This window comes from Meleagris gallopavo, chromosome 3, assembly GCF_000146605.3.
Source record: "Meleagris gallopavo isolate NT-WF06-2002-E0010 breed Aviagen turkey brand Nicholas breeding stock chromosome 3, Turkey_5.1, whole genome shotgun sequence".
NCBI lineage: Eukaryota > Metazoa > Chordata > Aves > Galliformes > Phasianidae > Meleagris > Meleagris gallopavo.
This window is the reverse complement of record NC_015013.2, coordinates 1,282,640-1,296,324: the sequence shown is the minus strand read 5'-3', so window position 1 is coordinate 1,296,324 and position 13,685 is coordinate 1,282,640. Positions and strand designations below refer to the sequence as shown.

Here is a 13,685-nt window from a genome sequence, read left to right as displayed (position 1 = left end):
TTTTTGTGCAGGGGCTGCAGATTAATCATCAGTTGTACACTTGTGTGTTTGGATACAATTCTGTTGTTATGCATAAAATATCAAGGATTAATTATCAGGCAAGGACGTGATATAATGTTTGTGCAGCTTCTAGTTCAGCCATGTGTATATCTTGATCCTCATTTAGTTGTTTTTCTCTCTTTGTATCTTATTCTGACAGATGTGTGCCCAATCACTGTGAACATGATGGTAAATGCACCCAGACGTGGGACAGCTTCAAGTGTACTTGTGATGGAACTGGGTACAGCGGGACGACTTGTCATAACTGTAAGCCATCCTGCCATTTCAAAACTGTAACTGAGCACAAAAGGCACTGATGTCTTTTAGTTGTGATTAAAAACTCAGTCTTCCTCTCTGCTTGCTAAAGATCCTGTAACCTGATTTGTTTTGTTTTGTTTCCTAAGGAAAAGTTCAATTCAACATGTTTCACCTTGTGTCCCTAGGGGCTGCATTTATATAGCACTATTCTGTACCATGCATGGGACAAAAGCAGCACAGCTGTCTTAGCTGAGTATCCCGAAAGAAAATACAGTGATTATTGCCTCGGCTATTGCAGGGAACTGCTGACCACTGCGAGAGACAGTTTCCAGTTGTTAATCACGAGTCACATTTAAGTACTGGTTTTCAGCTGTTCTAGAATCATGCTATCCACTCTGTTGTGATGTTTTGCAAGTAAGAATATTTATTATGAGCTCTACTTGTGTTACATGATATAAAAGCACAGAAAGAAAAGAAAAGCCTGCAGTTGCTCTTGATACAGGTTTTGAAGCATATGCAGATTCACTTATATGTGTCTTCTGTTCCTTCATTATATACTAAAAACAGAATATTCATCTGCCAAGTAAAGTGTTATAAAATGTCTAGAAGATGCAAGAAATATATCCAGTCCTTACTTTTTCTCTTTTCTTTCTTTAGCAAGTTGCCTCTTAATGTTCAAGAAACCATAAAGATGCCTCTGAACAGTTGAAAATTTGAATTTCTACTTTATCATGTAGATAAAGATAAAAATAAATATAATCTTCTTTAGCTACAACAGTGTAACATGTTAGAAAGGTAGAACAAGATTATTTCTTCTTAATAAAAAAAAAAGTAATGAGAATAATGATGATAATTCACAGGTGTCTGAGTTTCAACAAAAAATCTATCATGGGAGTTTAATGTATTTTATATAAAACTATGAATACATATATATTAAGTGTCACAGTCCTTCATGATCTGGCAACTGAACTAGTGAAATTGGAAGAGTTAAATGGCAAATAAATGTCTATTAAAGGGAAATACTTAAAATACTAGTGTTTGAGGACAAATTTCATGGGCAACACTTTTCCTACCAAGAGTAAACATGCATAGTGATGTTTACTCTTGGGAAAGAATTTAGAATGAGGTAGTATTTTGATTAAACAAATCAAAAACTGCGTATGTTTCTTTCTGGAAGTATTATATTTATAGAGTTTTTACTTTTCTAGTGTGGACATCTGGAAAAATGTGCTTCCTAAGGCTGATAGGTCGTTAAGGTGTTTAACTGGAGAAATAGGGACGGAAGCTTATTTAATTAATTATATTTTATCTAGCAAGTGTCTGAAAACAAGTGTAATCTGTTAGAGGAAAATGTGTCATGCTGAATCTAACAGCCGGTCAGAGGCAAGATTCCTGCAGCTGCATGCATTCCCAGTAGGGACATGCATACACAGCACAGGTACACCACATATACGTGTATGTCACAAGCTGCACAACTCACAGAGCACTCATTTTTGTACGGCAGCTGTAGCTGTGTAGGATGGAGATTCACTAGGGGAAATATGTGAGGAAGATTGGAACAACTTAAACACACATGGTGGATTTCTCCACTGATTGGGTTTAGGCAGTCTACTCTGTATCTGGCCTTAGATCCTTGTCTTCCCGGTTGCTGGTGCCTGGACCTTGGACAGCCTTGCAGGCTATCATTTGTGCTCTCCTTCCTGCTAATGACTTGTTTTGCTCCTTTTTGGGAGGGTAGATGACTTCTTAACATGTAACCTAACAGGTCTAACTTCCCTTCTTGAATCACAAAGGAAAGAATGAATGGATAATGTAACTTCTTAAATCACCGTCATTAAAAAGGAAAGAACTAAAGGAGCTTAAGAGGATTTTCACCTGCATTTTATGGATAAGCTGTAATGAAGCAAGTAAAGGGCACTGTTGGACTGCTATACCAGAAGGGGAATTTGAAGTCTTTTGTCCTGTATTTAGTTATGGGACGGATAAAGCATATAGGATTACATTATCATTGTCATTCAGAGATGCATTTTTCAACATTTACTCTTTAATTCAGTTGAAGTTTTTAACTTCGATAGATAAGTTTTTGTTTTGTTGATATTCCAAGAACCTCATTTTAGTTTTTAAATTGTATTGCTATAGTTTCAGAAGTCTTCTTTCCTATAAAAACGGAGTGAGCAGTAAGTTTTTCAGTGGAGTATGTGAAGTCTCGTGACTTTCTGGAGTTCCAATTCAAAGGCATCAGAACCAGTGAAAAACAAAAAATATAATGTGTAAAGATAGACTTACAGAACCTTCACTCTGTCCTTACAGAGCAAGCAATAGTTATCAATAAATAAAAGAGCATATTCCATCTGTGTTCTAAGTAGAACAGAACTGCAAATAATTAGGGGATTAGTTGAAGTTTGCTAAAGGTTGTAGTTAGCTTATCCTGAGATTTGGGGCCTCATCTCTGCTACAGTAATACTGACTCAATATCCTTTTCTACTTGCTCACTGCGTATCTGTACTTGAATTTGTATGGTATTACCTTTCATTTTCTTATGAGATTTCTGATGTTTGTGATAATACAATCAAGAAGGATAGAAGAGATGCTGGAGGGGAAAGGAAGTTGGAATGACAACTGTTGTAGAGTATAAAAATAACTGAAAGTAGTTTTGAACAGGGTTATGAGTTGTGTGAAAAAGCTATAAAATTTAGCAGATGTCATGACTCTATGGATAGGAAACTGTTCAAGTAGATGTAGCACTACCAGTGTCAGTTCAGTACTATTTTACTTAAAGCCATTTGTTTAATAGCATAATCTTATATTTATACTCGGCAGAAAAATATTTCTTTTCTCAGTGATTCCAGTGTTTGTGCTGTGTATATAACAGGGTATCCCTCAAAGATGTTGGATTCAACATTATATTAGTGAATATCTTAATTCTGTACCTCATGATTTTCTAGAACTTGAGTTTCGCTGAACTTAAAGGAACAGTGTGATTCTGTGGTATTGAAGGCTTTTGTCAGTGAATTGATTTTGCTTTGGTCAGGGAATTTAACATTATCCTGAGTTTTTGACCTGAAACAAGGCAAGCCTTGACTGAATTTCAGATTAGTTTTTTAGGTTTCTTTGAAGTTGAAATTCAAAAACAAACTCAAGGCACAACCTCCCTGAAGTGAAACAGAAAAATGTTTGCTTCAAAACCTTGTGAATCAATTTTTTTTTTCATGCATATTTACATAATATACATAGGCTGATCCAGAAGTAACACCTCTTATTTATTCCTTGGAAAATGCAAAAGATACACTGAGTGTAATAATACTATTTGGTAGAGGAAATTCTCAGCTACAGAACACTTTTTTGAAATAGACTCCACCATTAGCTGTGCATTTTTTCAGTGATGAAGAAGAGCCTTCATGTTACAAAGTCTCTTCATTTTTCAAAGACGTGCTAAGATCTCAAGCTCTGTGTCCACCCTCTCATTATTTGTCAGAGGCTGAAGCTACCATTCGCAGTAATTTCTAATCCATAAGAATTTGGTATTTTTACAGTTACTTCTGGGTCTCAAAGTTCAAGGTATATCTCTCATTGCATAGTAAACACCTGGAAATCTGCCAGATTGCTCTGGCTAACACACAGTGCCCAAGGGAACACTGTGGCCTGGCAAATATCAGGCTATAACATCATCTTTATCATTAGTCAAGACTGAAAGTTAAATTAATACATTTATTTAACAATCATGACTTACAGAAATGAAACTGTTACAAAATTATTTTTAAAATTAATTAAGGTTATGATTAAGAGTAGGCATAATCTGTTTAAGCTTTATTGTATCAATTACATTTTTATATCTGCCTAACCTTTACAGTCTACCCAAGGGTGCCCTAACATGAAGAGTTTTTAGACAAACATGTCTCTGGTATATATTGGAAAATGTTTCCTGGAGCCATTAAGAACTGCAGCTCATTTTCCTCATTATTTCTCCCCATCTTGATGATGTTCTTCAGATAAGACTGCACTGCTGCATCTTGTGCAAGCAATACATCTGGGTTTAGGCTGTAAGATTCTTCCTGTTATTTACAACTTCCTTAAAACAAAACAACATAAATTTTACAATTTTTATGCAGGTTTAGGTAGTAATTATTCAAGCATCTTAAATTTTTAATATATACCTTAATGCATACTTTCTTTTGCATCTACATGTGAAAGAAACACAATAAAAGACTTACTGATGGTTTACAATGACTATTACGAATCTACACACCACCCCCTGTGCTAACTTTCTCAGGTTCTAGACAAACATTTAATAATAACAATTATATTGGTGGTCTTCTAATTATTTCCAAGAGTAAAAAGTCCAATTTGCTGTTAAGATTAATCTTAATTATATTTTTATGTACTCAAAAAGGACAAGCTGTGTGTGTTTAAAATTCAGCCTTCTGTCTTGCTCCAATTTATAGGAGGGAGAGGAGGTTCTTTTAATATATGTATATCTGACGGCAAGATTAAGACACAATGGATCAAATGCTAGCCCAACCAGTTTATTACAAATACTAGTCATTTTGGGAGATGGGAAAGGGAAGACGGGAGATAGAAAAGATAGGAAATGAAAGCAAGGAGTCATTGTAGGAAGCAAGAGGGAGATAGTTACCATCAGTCACCAACATTCAGTTGTTCAGGGTTCAGTTGTTGAACTTCAGTAGTGGTTGTTGTCATGCATTGTTGTTTGCTGATGATGACAGTGATTGTGACTAACTTTCCCATGGCAGTGCAAAAAAGTCCAAAGTGTTTGAGTCAGCTCTCTTTGGAGTGACAGCTCAAATCCAAAGTTGTTGAGTCAGTTTTCTTTGAAGTGGCTTTGGGATCTCAGCAGAAACTCCTTTATTCCCATCTTCTGAGCCTTGCCAGCAGATAAGAGGGAGTAGGGAGGTGTCCACCTGCATACTGTTTTTCATAGGACACAATGGCATCATTCCCCAGTTTTCCCATACCAAGCTGGAGTTATTTGGTCATAGGCCAGATTTTCCACCAGAAAATTCTTGAGTACTCTCTTCCGGAGGCAAACAGTTCCAAAGAAAAATGCTTTCATATGTAAAATTGTCCACACAGTGATGCTGACTGCCGCATGACAACACCCACCTCTCATCTCCTAGATAAGTCAGAGTCTTATCACAAGAAATGCCTCAGAAAGCAAAATTTGAGCCAAAAACAAAGAAAGGTTCAGACACCTTCAAATAAACATTGTCTTTATTTTTACCAATGTACTACCTCCTTTCCTTCTAAAATATTGGAAAGGAAGTGGTTTGCTTATATATCTTTAATTATTCAACAGGAGAGAATAAATTCCATTTTACATTCAGTTATTTGTTAGCTCTATAAAAGCAACAGGAGAAATACAAACTTAGAATCATAGAATAATCAAGGTTGGAAAGGACCACTAGTCCAATTGTCAGTCTATCAACATTTTACTCACTAAACCTTGTCTCTCAGTTTCACATTTATCCTTTTCTTGAAAACCACCAGAGACAGTGTACATCACCTCCCTGGGCAGCCTTTTCCAATAACTTGCCACTCTTTCAGAGAATGACATTTTTCCTAATATCCAACTTGAATCTCCTCTAGTACAACTTGAGGCCATTCCCTCTTGTCCTATTGCTAGTTACCTTGGAAAAGAGTCTGGCCCCTGCTCACAACAATCTCTTTCAGGTATTTGTGGAGAGTAATAAAGTCACTTCTGAGCCTACTCATCTCCAGAATAAACAATCCCAGTTCCCTTAGCTGCTCTTCATAAGATCTCTTCCAGATACTTCACTAGGTTTGTCCTTCTTTGTACAGACTCCAGGGCCTTAATAACTTTCTTGTAGTAAGGAGCCCAAAAGTGAACACAGTGCTCGAGGTGTGGCCTCACATGGACTGAGTACAGAGGGACAATCACCCTCTAGTCCTGCTGATTACACTGTTTCTGATACAAGCCAGGATGCCACTGGCCTTCTTGGCCACCTGAGCACCCTTCTGGCTCATGTTCAGCCAGCTGTCAACTAATACTCCCAGGTCCTTTTCCTCTACACAGTCATCCAGCCACTCTGCCCTAAGTAGCAATACATGAGGTTGTTGTGACAGAAGCGCAGGACCCAGCACTTACTCTTGTTAAAACATACAATTGATCTCAGCCCAGCAATTCAGCCTATCCTGAATCCCCTGTAGGGCCCCCCTACCCTCAGCTAGATAAACACTTCCTCCCAATATGGTGTCTTTCCAGCTTACTGAGAGTTCACTCAATCTCTTCACCCAAATCATCAATAAAGATCTTAAAAAGAGCTGGTCCCAGTACTGATCCCTGAGGGGTACCACTAGCAACTGGTTGCCAGCTGGATTTAACTCTGTTCACTGCTACTCTCTGGGCCCAGTCATCCCAGACTACATCCACAGCCTTAAATACTTAGTCTTGTCTGCATTTAGAAATTGCATCACAATATACAGCTGAACATCTGAAACATTTGATTTCCTACATTCAGAGTCTAGATGAGAAAAGATAGTGTTCCAGTATTTGTCTTGTCAATGCTGTAGTTTCATAGCAAAAGAATAATAACATGATTTATCAAAATATGCTTTCAACTTTGTTTAAAATTTTACAAATTTACAAATATCTGGTCATCAGAAACAAGTTAGGAATGGCTTTCCACTTCACTAGTGGAAAAGACTAGGGGAGTTCTGAAAACAGCATAGTTACTTTTTTATTTTATAACTTAAACATTTATTAAAAAAATCTCGAAAAGGCAATGGCTTACACATTCACAGACATATTAATGCATTATGAGATCAATACAATTCCTAATAATTTACTGGCTCTGGAAACATTTTTACTTATAGTTTAATAGAAAGAAGGGGGGAATCTGAAGAAACAATTGAAAACAAACTCAAAAATGCAACTGCTGCAAATGATAATAATGCTGCAGACTATTTTATTTGTTTACCTTGGTCTGAGTGAAATAGATGAGACTGTCCACTAATGGTAGTGTTACTTACATTCTCATGTGTCAGGTTGTGTAACGATGAACACATAGGTGCTCTAATTATCAAAAGAGAACGTACAGGCAAGTAGAGTGCCTCCGGGAAGCAGTAGAATAACCCACTAATCCAAGTGTAAATGTCATTTTTGACAAAACTAAGAAAAAGTGTAAAGCTGCTAACATCTTCCAAGATGAAAGTAGTTTGCATTTTTCCCTAGTAAGATTTTCCAAAAAATCTATCAGAATTGACTAGCAGAACCTCTGCTTAAGAAAACTTAAAGACACTGGAGTATTTTCCTCAGTTTATTACACTTTAATATTTAACTGTCATCTGAATGTTGAATTATAATTTGATAGTCGATAACATCTATCAGCAGTATACTAGAGCTTTCTCATCTGTGCTCAGAAAGAGACTTTGGTTTGATGTCAGTAAGAATTTCATGTTAATAGAAACCAGTTATGTATTTCAAGGATAATATGTAGCCTTCAGCATTAAAACCAGAATTGAGTTCCCAGGGCCTGTACTGTGAAATCTAACTGTACGTTGATATAGCTCTGCCTTAAGAAAGAAGAATCAAACAAAAATATGTCCAAGAGGCCAAAATTGAAATTATCTATTTTTCATGGGCCTAGTAGATTAAAATGGTGTTCCTACCCTGATCCTTAAAAACTCCCACAACAACTGGGAGAATAACTCTTTTTTTTTTCTTGTTTCCTTTCCTTTTTATTTTTTTGAACTATCTTCCTGAAAAAGATACTGAAGTGAAGATTGAACAGTACATCAAAAATAGTTAAGTTTCTCAGGAAAGTCATTAGGGACATTCTGACAAACTGAAAACAGAAAGTTGCATTATCTATTTTCATCCAAGATATTCTGAGGCTCTTTGCTAGCGTGTTGAAGAGAGATTGACTGAAGAAAGGAGCTAATGTCTCTTACTTTCCTCATGTTTGTTTTTATCCAGTCTCTCAAAGAGTCTTCCACTGATTAATTTTCTTTCACATCCTTTGCTCACAAGTAGCATACTTCAGGTATGCCTTATCATGCGTGTGTTCTTTACTAGAACTTGCATTTAGTCTTCTCCTATGAGATTAAGGAATCAAGCACAATTTCTAATTTATTTTTTTCCAAATGCAGTGGTAACAAAAAAATATCACTTTCAGTCTGGATTTTTAATAAGCCTATGAGTGACTCTCTGGTAAACATCTTTGATGTCTGGGATTTAAAGAAGTAGTTATGTACAGAGGAAGCCATGTATCCTGAAAGTAGCTTGATGTCCTTGCTGAGTCCACTTCCTACCCCATCTGCTCATAGGCCTGGGTGGTCAAATTGTGGCTGGTGCTAGAATCCACCAGCCTGCCCTGAGCTCTCCTGGGTTCCGTTTGTGCCCAGCCCTCCTGCTGTGCTTAGGGTTCTTGGGCCTTACCCACTTCCTCATATGAACAAATTGCCCTTGGACTACCAACACTGTCCTTAAAATCCTGGGGATAGTGCCCTTCAGTGAGGGTACAACCTGCCCAGGGCTAGCCAGTGGCCTGGCCCCTTAAAACAACAACCCCATTTGTGCTGCTTTCTAAAAAGCCATAATATTTGTGCAAGTGTCCAAAGAATGTGAAGAATTTTCCAGAAGAAAAAAGAGGTGGATTTTTCTCTCTTTTTTTCTGTTTGTTTTGTTTTGTTGGTTTTGTTGTTGTTTGTTTCATTTTTGTTTTGTTTTGTTGTGGCTTTTTTTTTAGTTTTAGCTTAGCATTCTGCACAGATTCCAGTTAAGTGGAAGAAGCAAGGTAGTACATATACAGCTTTTAAAAAGTGCACAGAGATGCACAGTGTTTCTGCATACTTTACTGTTATGCTGTACCAGACAAGCATTATGTTCTTCTAAAAATGTGAAGATAAATGGTGTTGTTTCCTACTTGGTTTTTGTATGCATCTATACCACTTGCCACTTTTAATTCTTAGTAAGAAACAAGCACTGGATCTCTTTTACACATCTTTTTCTGAACAGTTTAGATCTATTGATCTAACTATCACGTGAGACCACAGAATAGATTTCCAGACATCATTACAGAACACAAGATCTTGTCACTAAGTTCTAGGAGGATTCTATTGCCATTGGTAGGGTGAGCAACACTTCAGTTTCATCTCATTATTGGTCTGAAGACACACTGTTCAAGAATGGATGAGCCTCCATAAGAATGCAATTTCCAACTTCTTCTCTAGAGTTTATTTAAAACCAACCATTTTAACAGTTGACTTCACATGTGAGAAGAAGTTTATAATCTGTTTAAAGTGAAGACTGAAATTCTTCATGTGTTTTGCACAGCTTGCTGAAGAGTCAGTTTGAGGTGGGAAATAGCTTTTGTTCTCTACCAGATGAAACCAGTGTTGGAACAAATAATCTGGTGAAAAATGAAACACCTGCCCACCACAAAACCTCACATTCAGCTCTATTTCTGTTATTTCCTGAGAACTCTTCTTAATACCTGTGTTGTTTTTACTGCAGCCAGTAAAACAAGACTCAGTCTCATCATTACTGAGCCTTGTTAGTTTTATAAAGTATAGCAGATTTTTATTAAAAACAACAAAATCAATCTTGAATCAGCAAATTAAAGTCTTTTGCTTCCCTCTTTTTTTAGTTTTCTGTTCTTGTTACTTAGATAATTGTAAGATTACGAGTGAGCCTGATTAATCTACAATTCAAGTTCAAACTCTTTAGGATGTCCATGTATGAAAAAGGCTCCATCTGGGACTGACGGGGGTTGCAGGTATTGTACCTTAGAGATTTCTAACCAGATGAGTATATGTCTGTGACTTGTGCATCTCTGTTAAAGATTTTTACTGCTCTTTCTACAGATTGTTTTCATCATTCCATGTTCAAATAGTTCCTTAGAAGTTTTTAAAAATTCCTTGTGTATTTTTGTTGTTACATCCAAGTTTTGATTTACAGTGTAAAATCTATGCTAAAATATTTTGGAAAGGTCTGTGATTTGTGTTGTATCAGGCTATTGGAGATATTATGGGGACATTTAATGTGATTAATTAATGGCGGTGATTTAAAACACATAGAAGGAAAAGAAATTGTCTTGTATTGTAGGGTTATGTTACCAGTAGTAATAGAATAATGACACTTCTGATGTTTGAAATTTAATTCTCAACTGTTAATAAGCAGGGAAAAAAAGACGCAAGATATTTTTCAAATAGGTTATAAATTGGTTTTAATTACAACCTTGATAATTTGAATTAATGATATGCACTTTATATCTGAATGGAGTTAGAATTGTGTTCCCAGTTTATTCAATCTGTAAGACCAATATAAATTATACTTTTAACATTTAAATATTATGTTGCCTTTGTTTGTGTGAGGTTTTATGGAATCCCTCCTGCATAATCCTTCTGAGTTGTACTGATTTCAGCCAAAGCAGTGTTACTAGCACACCGGTGTTTTGGTTGTTGCTGAGTGATGGGAGCACACCTGGGACTGGGAGTTGAAGAGCCACTAACATGATGACAGAGCAGCAGGGAATGAAGTAGAGACAGAACAGCAAGCCTGATTTGGGCAAGGGATTATTCCATAATACATGATATAACAAGGAAGGTCATAAGGTTGTGGGGAGTTAGCTGCTAACTCTGAATACTGCTAGCTATTTTCTTCTACTTTATGTACCAGGAATATTTTTCCCAGTATTAGCTGCTACATCACCTTCCCAAGGATCAAGACTGACTGGCTTGTGGTTCTCTGATTCCTCCTTCTTAACCTTCTTGAAGATGAGAGTGATGTTTGCTTTTCCCCAGTCTTTGAACACTTCCCTCACTTGCCACAATTCAGTAAAGATTGTTCAGAGTAGCCTTACAATCACATCTGCCAGATCCCTTAACACTTATGATTGCATTCCATCAGGGTCCATGGAGTTAGGAATGTCCAGCTTGCTCAAGTAGTTCCTGCCTGATCCTTTTCCATCAAAGATACATCAGCCTTTCTCCAGCCATTCAGCCTTGGATCTGGAATTCCTGAAGATCCACCTTGGAAGTGAAGACTAAAACATAGAAGTCATTCAGTTCCTCACATTTTCACTGTCTCAGGAAACTAAGTCTCCCATTTCCTTCAGGAGAGGGACCACATTTTCCCTAGTCTTTCTTTTTGTCACTGAGGTAATTGTAGATTTTCTTGTTCCCTTCAATGTCCATGGACAGATTCATTTCTATCTGGGCTTTTGTTTTCCTAACTTGGTCCCAGGTTTCTTGGACAATTTCTGTATGTCCTATATGTCCTCACTTCCACCTTCAGTATGTTTTCTTTTTGTGTTTTGTTCTGTCCAGGAGCTTTTTGTTCATCCATATATGCCTCCTGGTGCTTTTACATGACCTCCTCTTGGTTGGATTAATTGCTCCTGAGATTAGAGGAGGTAATCCTTGAATACCAACAAACTTCCTTGAACCCTTCTTCCCCCCAGGGCTACTGTAAGAAGCAGATCACTTATGAAGCCAAAGTGCTCTCCTGAAGTCCAGGGTGGTAAACTTGCTGTGCACTCACCTCATTGCCCTAAAGATCTTGAATTCCACTGTTTCGTAATAACTGCAGACAAGACTTTATAGGTGAGAACAAAGTGTAGAACAGAACTTCTCCTTCTTGGCTTCTCTGTTACTTGAAGAAGAAAGTTGTCATCATCAATACATTCCATGAATCTCCTAGATAGCTTATATGCTTCTGTGTTTGGAGATATGTTTGGAGCAACCCATATATTTATGAAGTAAATTTGTTGTGTTCCTCTTTCTCATTTTTGTGTTTATGCTTCTAGCCCCTTTAAAGGGATTTAAGAGCTGAAACCCACTTGAGTGATATGAATTCCAGCACCCTGTAGACTATTTAGTTTTCAGTATCTTCCTAGGAAGTTGAAAGTGATGGGGAAGAGAGGTATAGCTGGGCTTCATGGATCTGATGCACTTCTACTTTTGTCAGTTTTATGATCTTTTAATTTTATTGATTCTGATGAACGTACACCTATTTTGTGCTCCCGTAAGGCTGAATAGATGCATTCCTTCATTAGCAACAACTTAGAGGAGTTTATCCCCTGCAGCAACCATATTCACTGACAGGAAAAAAAAAAAAAAAAGACACCATATAGTAACATGTTCATTTTGCCATACTGTCAAGATAGGTCTCACATTTATTAGTTTTACACATATAAAAGCAGGCTATTTCATAGCCCTAAAAAGAAAATTACCTTTATACAGTGATGAAGAAACTTTATTTCATTGAGGTTCTACTGGAACTCTATGGTAAAAGCATGTACTTAGAGTTATAGCAACCTGGAGTTGCTAAGTCCTTTTTATCTTTCAGTTACTCTTCTTTTTAGAGCAGTGCTATCAGCTGTGTGTATTTTGACTGATCTTTGTATCAGTCAAAAAGTAAAACTGTATTAAGAACATCTGTTTCCCTCCATGAGGAAAAACAACAACAACAACCTAAGGGCAGTTGTCTTTTTCCGTCTTTTGGGTGACAATCTGGAGCTGGAAAGAATATTCTGTAAACCATGTTTCTGAACCATGTATTTTTCTACAACTGTTAAAATTCTAAAACTAGGTAAGAAATACCTCCCCTTAGCTGTTCAGTTATGCAGTTCTTCTGAAGTGAAATAGAAGTCTTGAGGAAAATCATCAGTGAATGTGCTGTAGAATTCTACGTGGTTGGAAAGTGTCTAACTTTTGTATTACTCCTAACTTGTTCTCCCTTACTCTGCTTCCCTTGTCTAATTTTTGTAAGAGAGACTTCTCCCATCAAGTCATGCTCAAGCCCACTGTCATGGCTTATTATTTAGTAAATGGTGAACTTGAAAATACATTAGTAGTTATTTTATCAGATGTTTAGATTACTAGATTTTCTGCCAATGCTACTACTGTTAAAGAAGTTTTGTGTTTTAGTATATAAATGACATTTTTTCTTTTTTCTTCTTTTGGTACTTCTTCATACTTTGTTTTAGAACTCAGCATCTTTCAAATTTTAGCATGATGTGGATTTGGTCATCTCAGTTTGATCTGTATTATTCAGGTGAATAAACATTTAAAAGACTATACCATATTTTTGCTGCTCTTTCTGTTTTTTCATTCTTCGTACTTTTCCCATGATCATTAAAGCTCAGATCACTATTCTGTTCTGCTCTGTCTGCTCAGTCTCTTACTGCTTAAAGTTTTTGATATGATGTGAGAGAATGTCAAGATGAGTGAGAAAGTAATTTGTTTAGGTTTTTCTCCTCCTATTCTTTCCAGGAAGAATATAACTAATTTATTTATTTATTTATTTATTTTCTTTTAATACCTGAATGCATTGTGCTAGAAATTGTGTATCTGGCCATCAAGGCAGCTGTAGTGAGTTTTACCTTTAGCTTGAAATATTTTGATGT

At 36.7% G+C, this 13,685-nt stretch overlaps 1 protein-coding gene across 2 annotated transcripts in view; it reads left to right on the top strand.

Annotated features, from left to right (window-relative positions):
- Positions 1-13,685, top strand: part of CNTNAP2 (contactin associated protein 2) — a 793,259-nt gene that overhangs the window by 524,862 nt on the left and 254,712 nt on the right. For both annotated transcript variants that reach the window (XM_010708239.2, XM_031552712.1), the window contains one exon: positions 200-306. In XM_010708239.2, the coding sequence (XP_010706541.1) occupies positions 200-306 (107 nt within the window). The remainder of the gene's footprint in view (positions 1-199; positions 307-13,685) is intronic.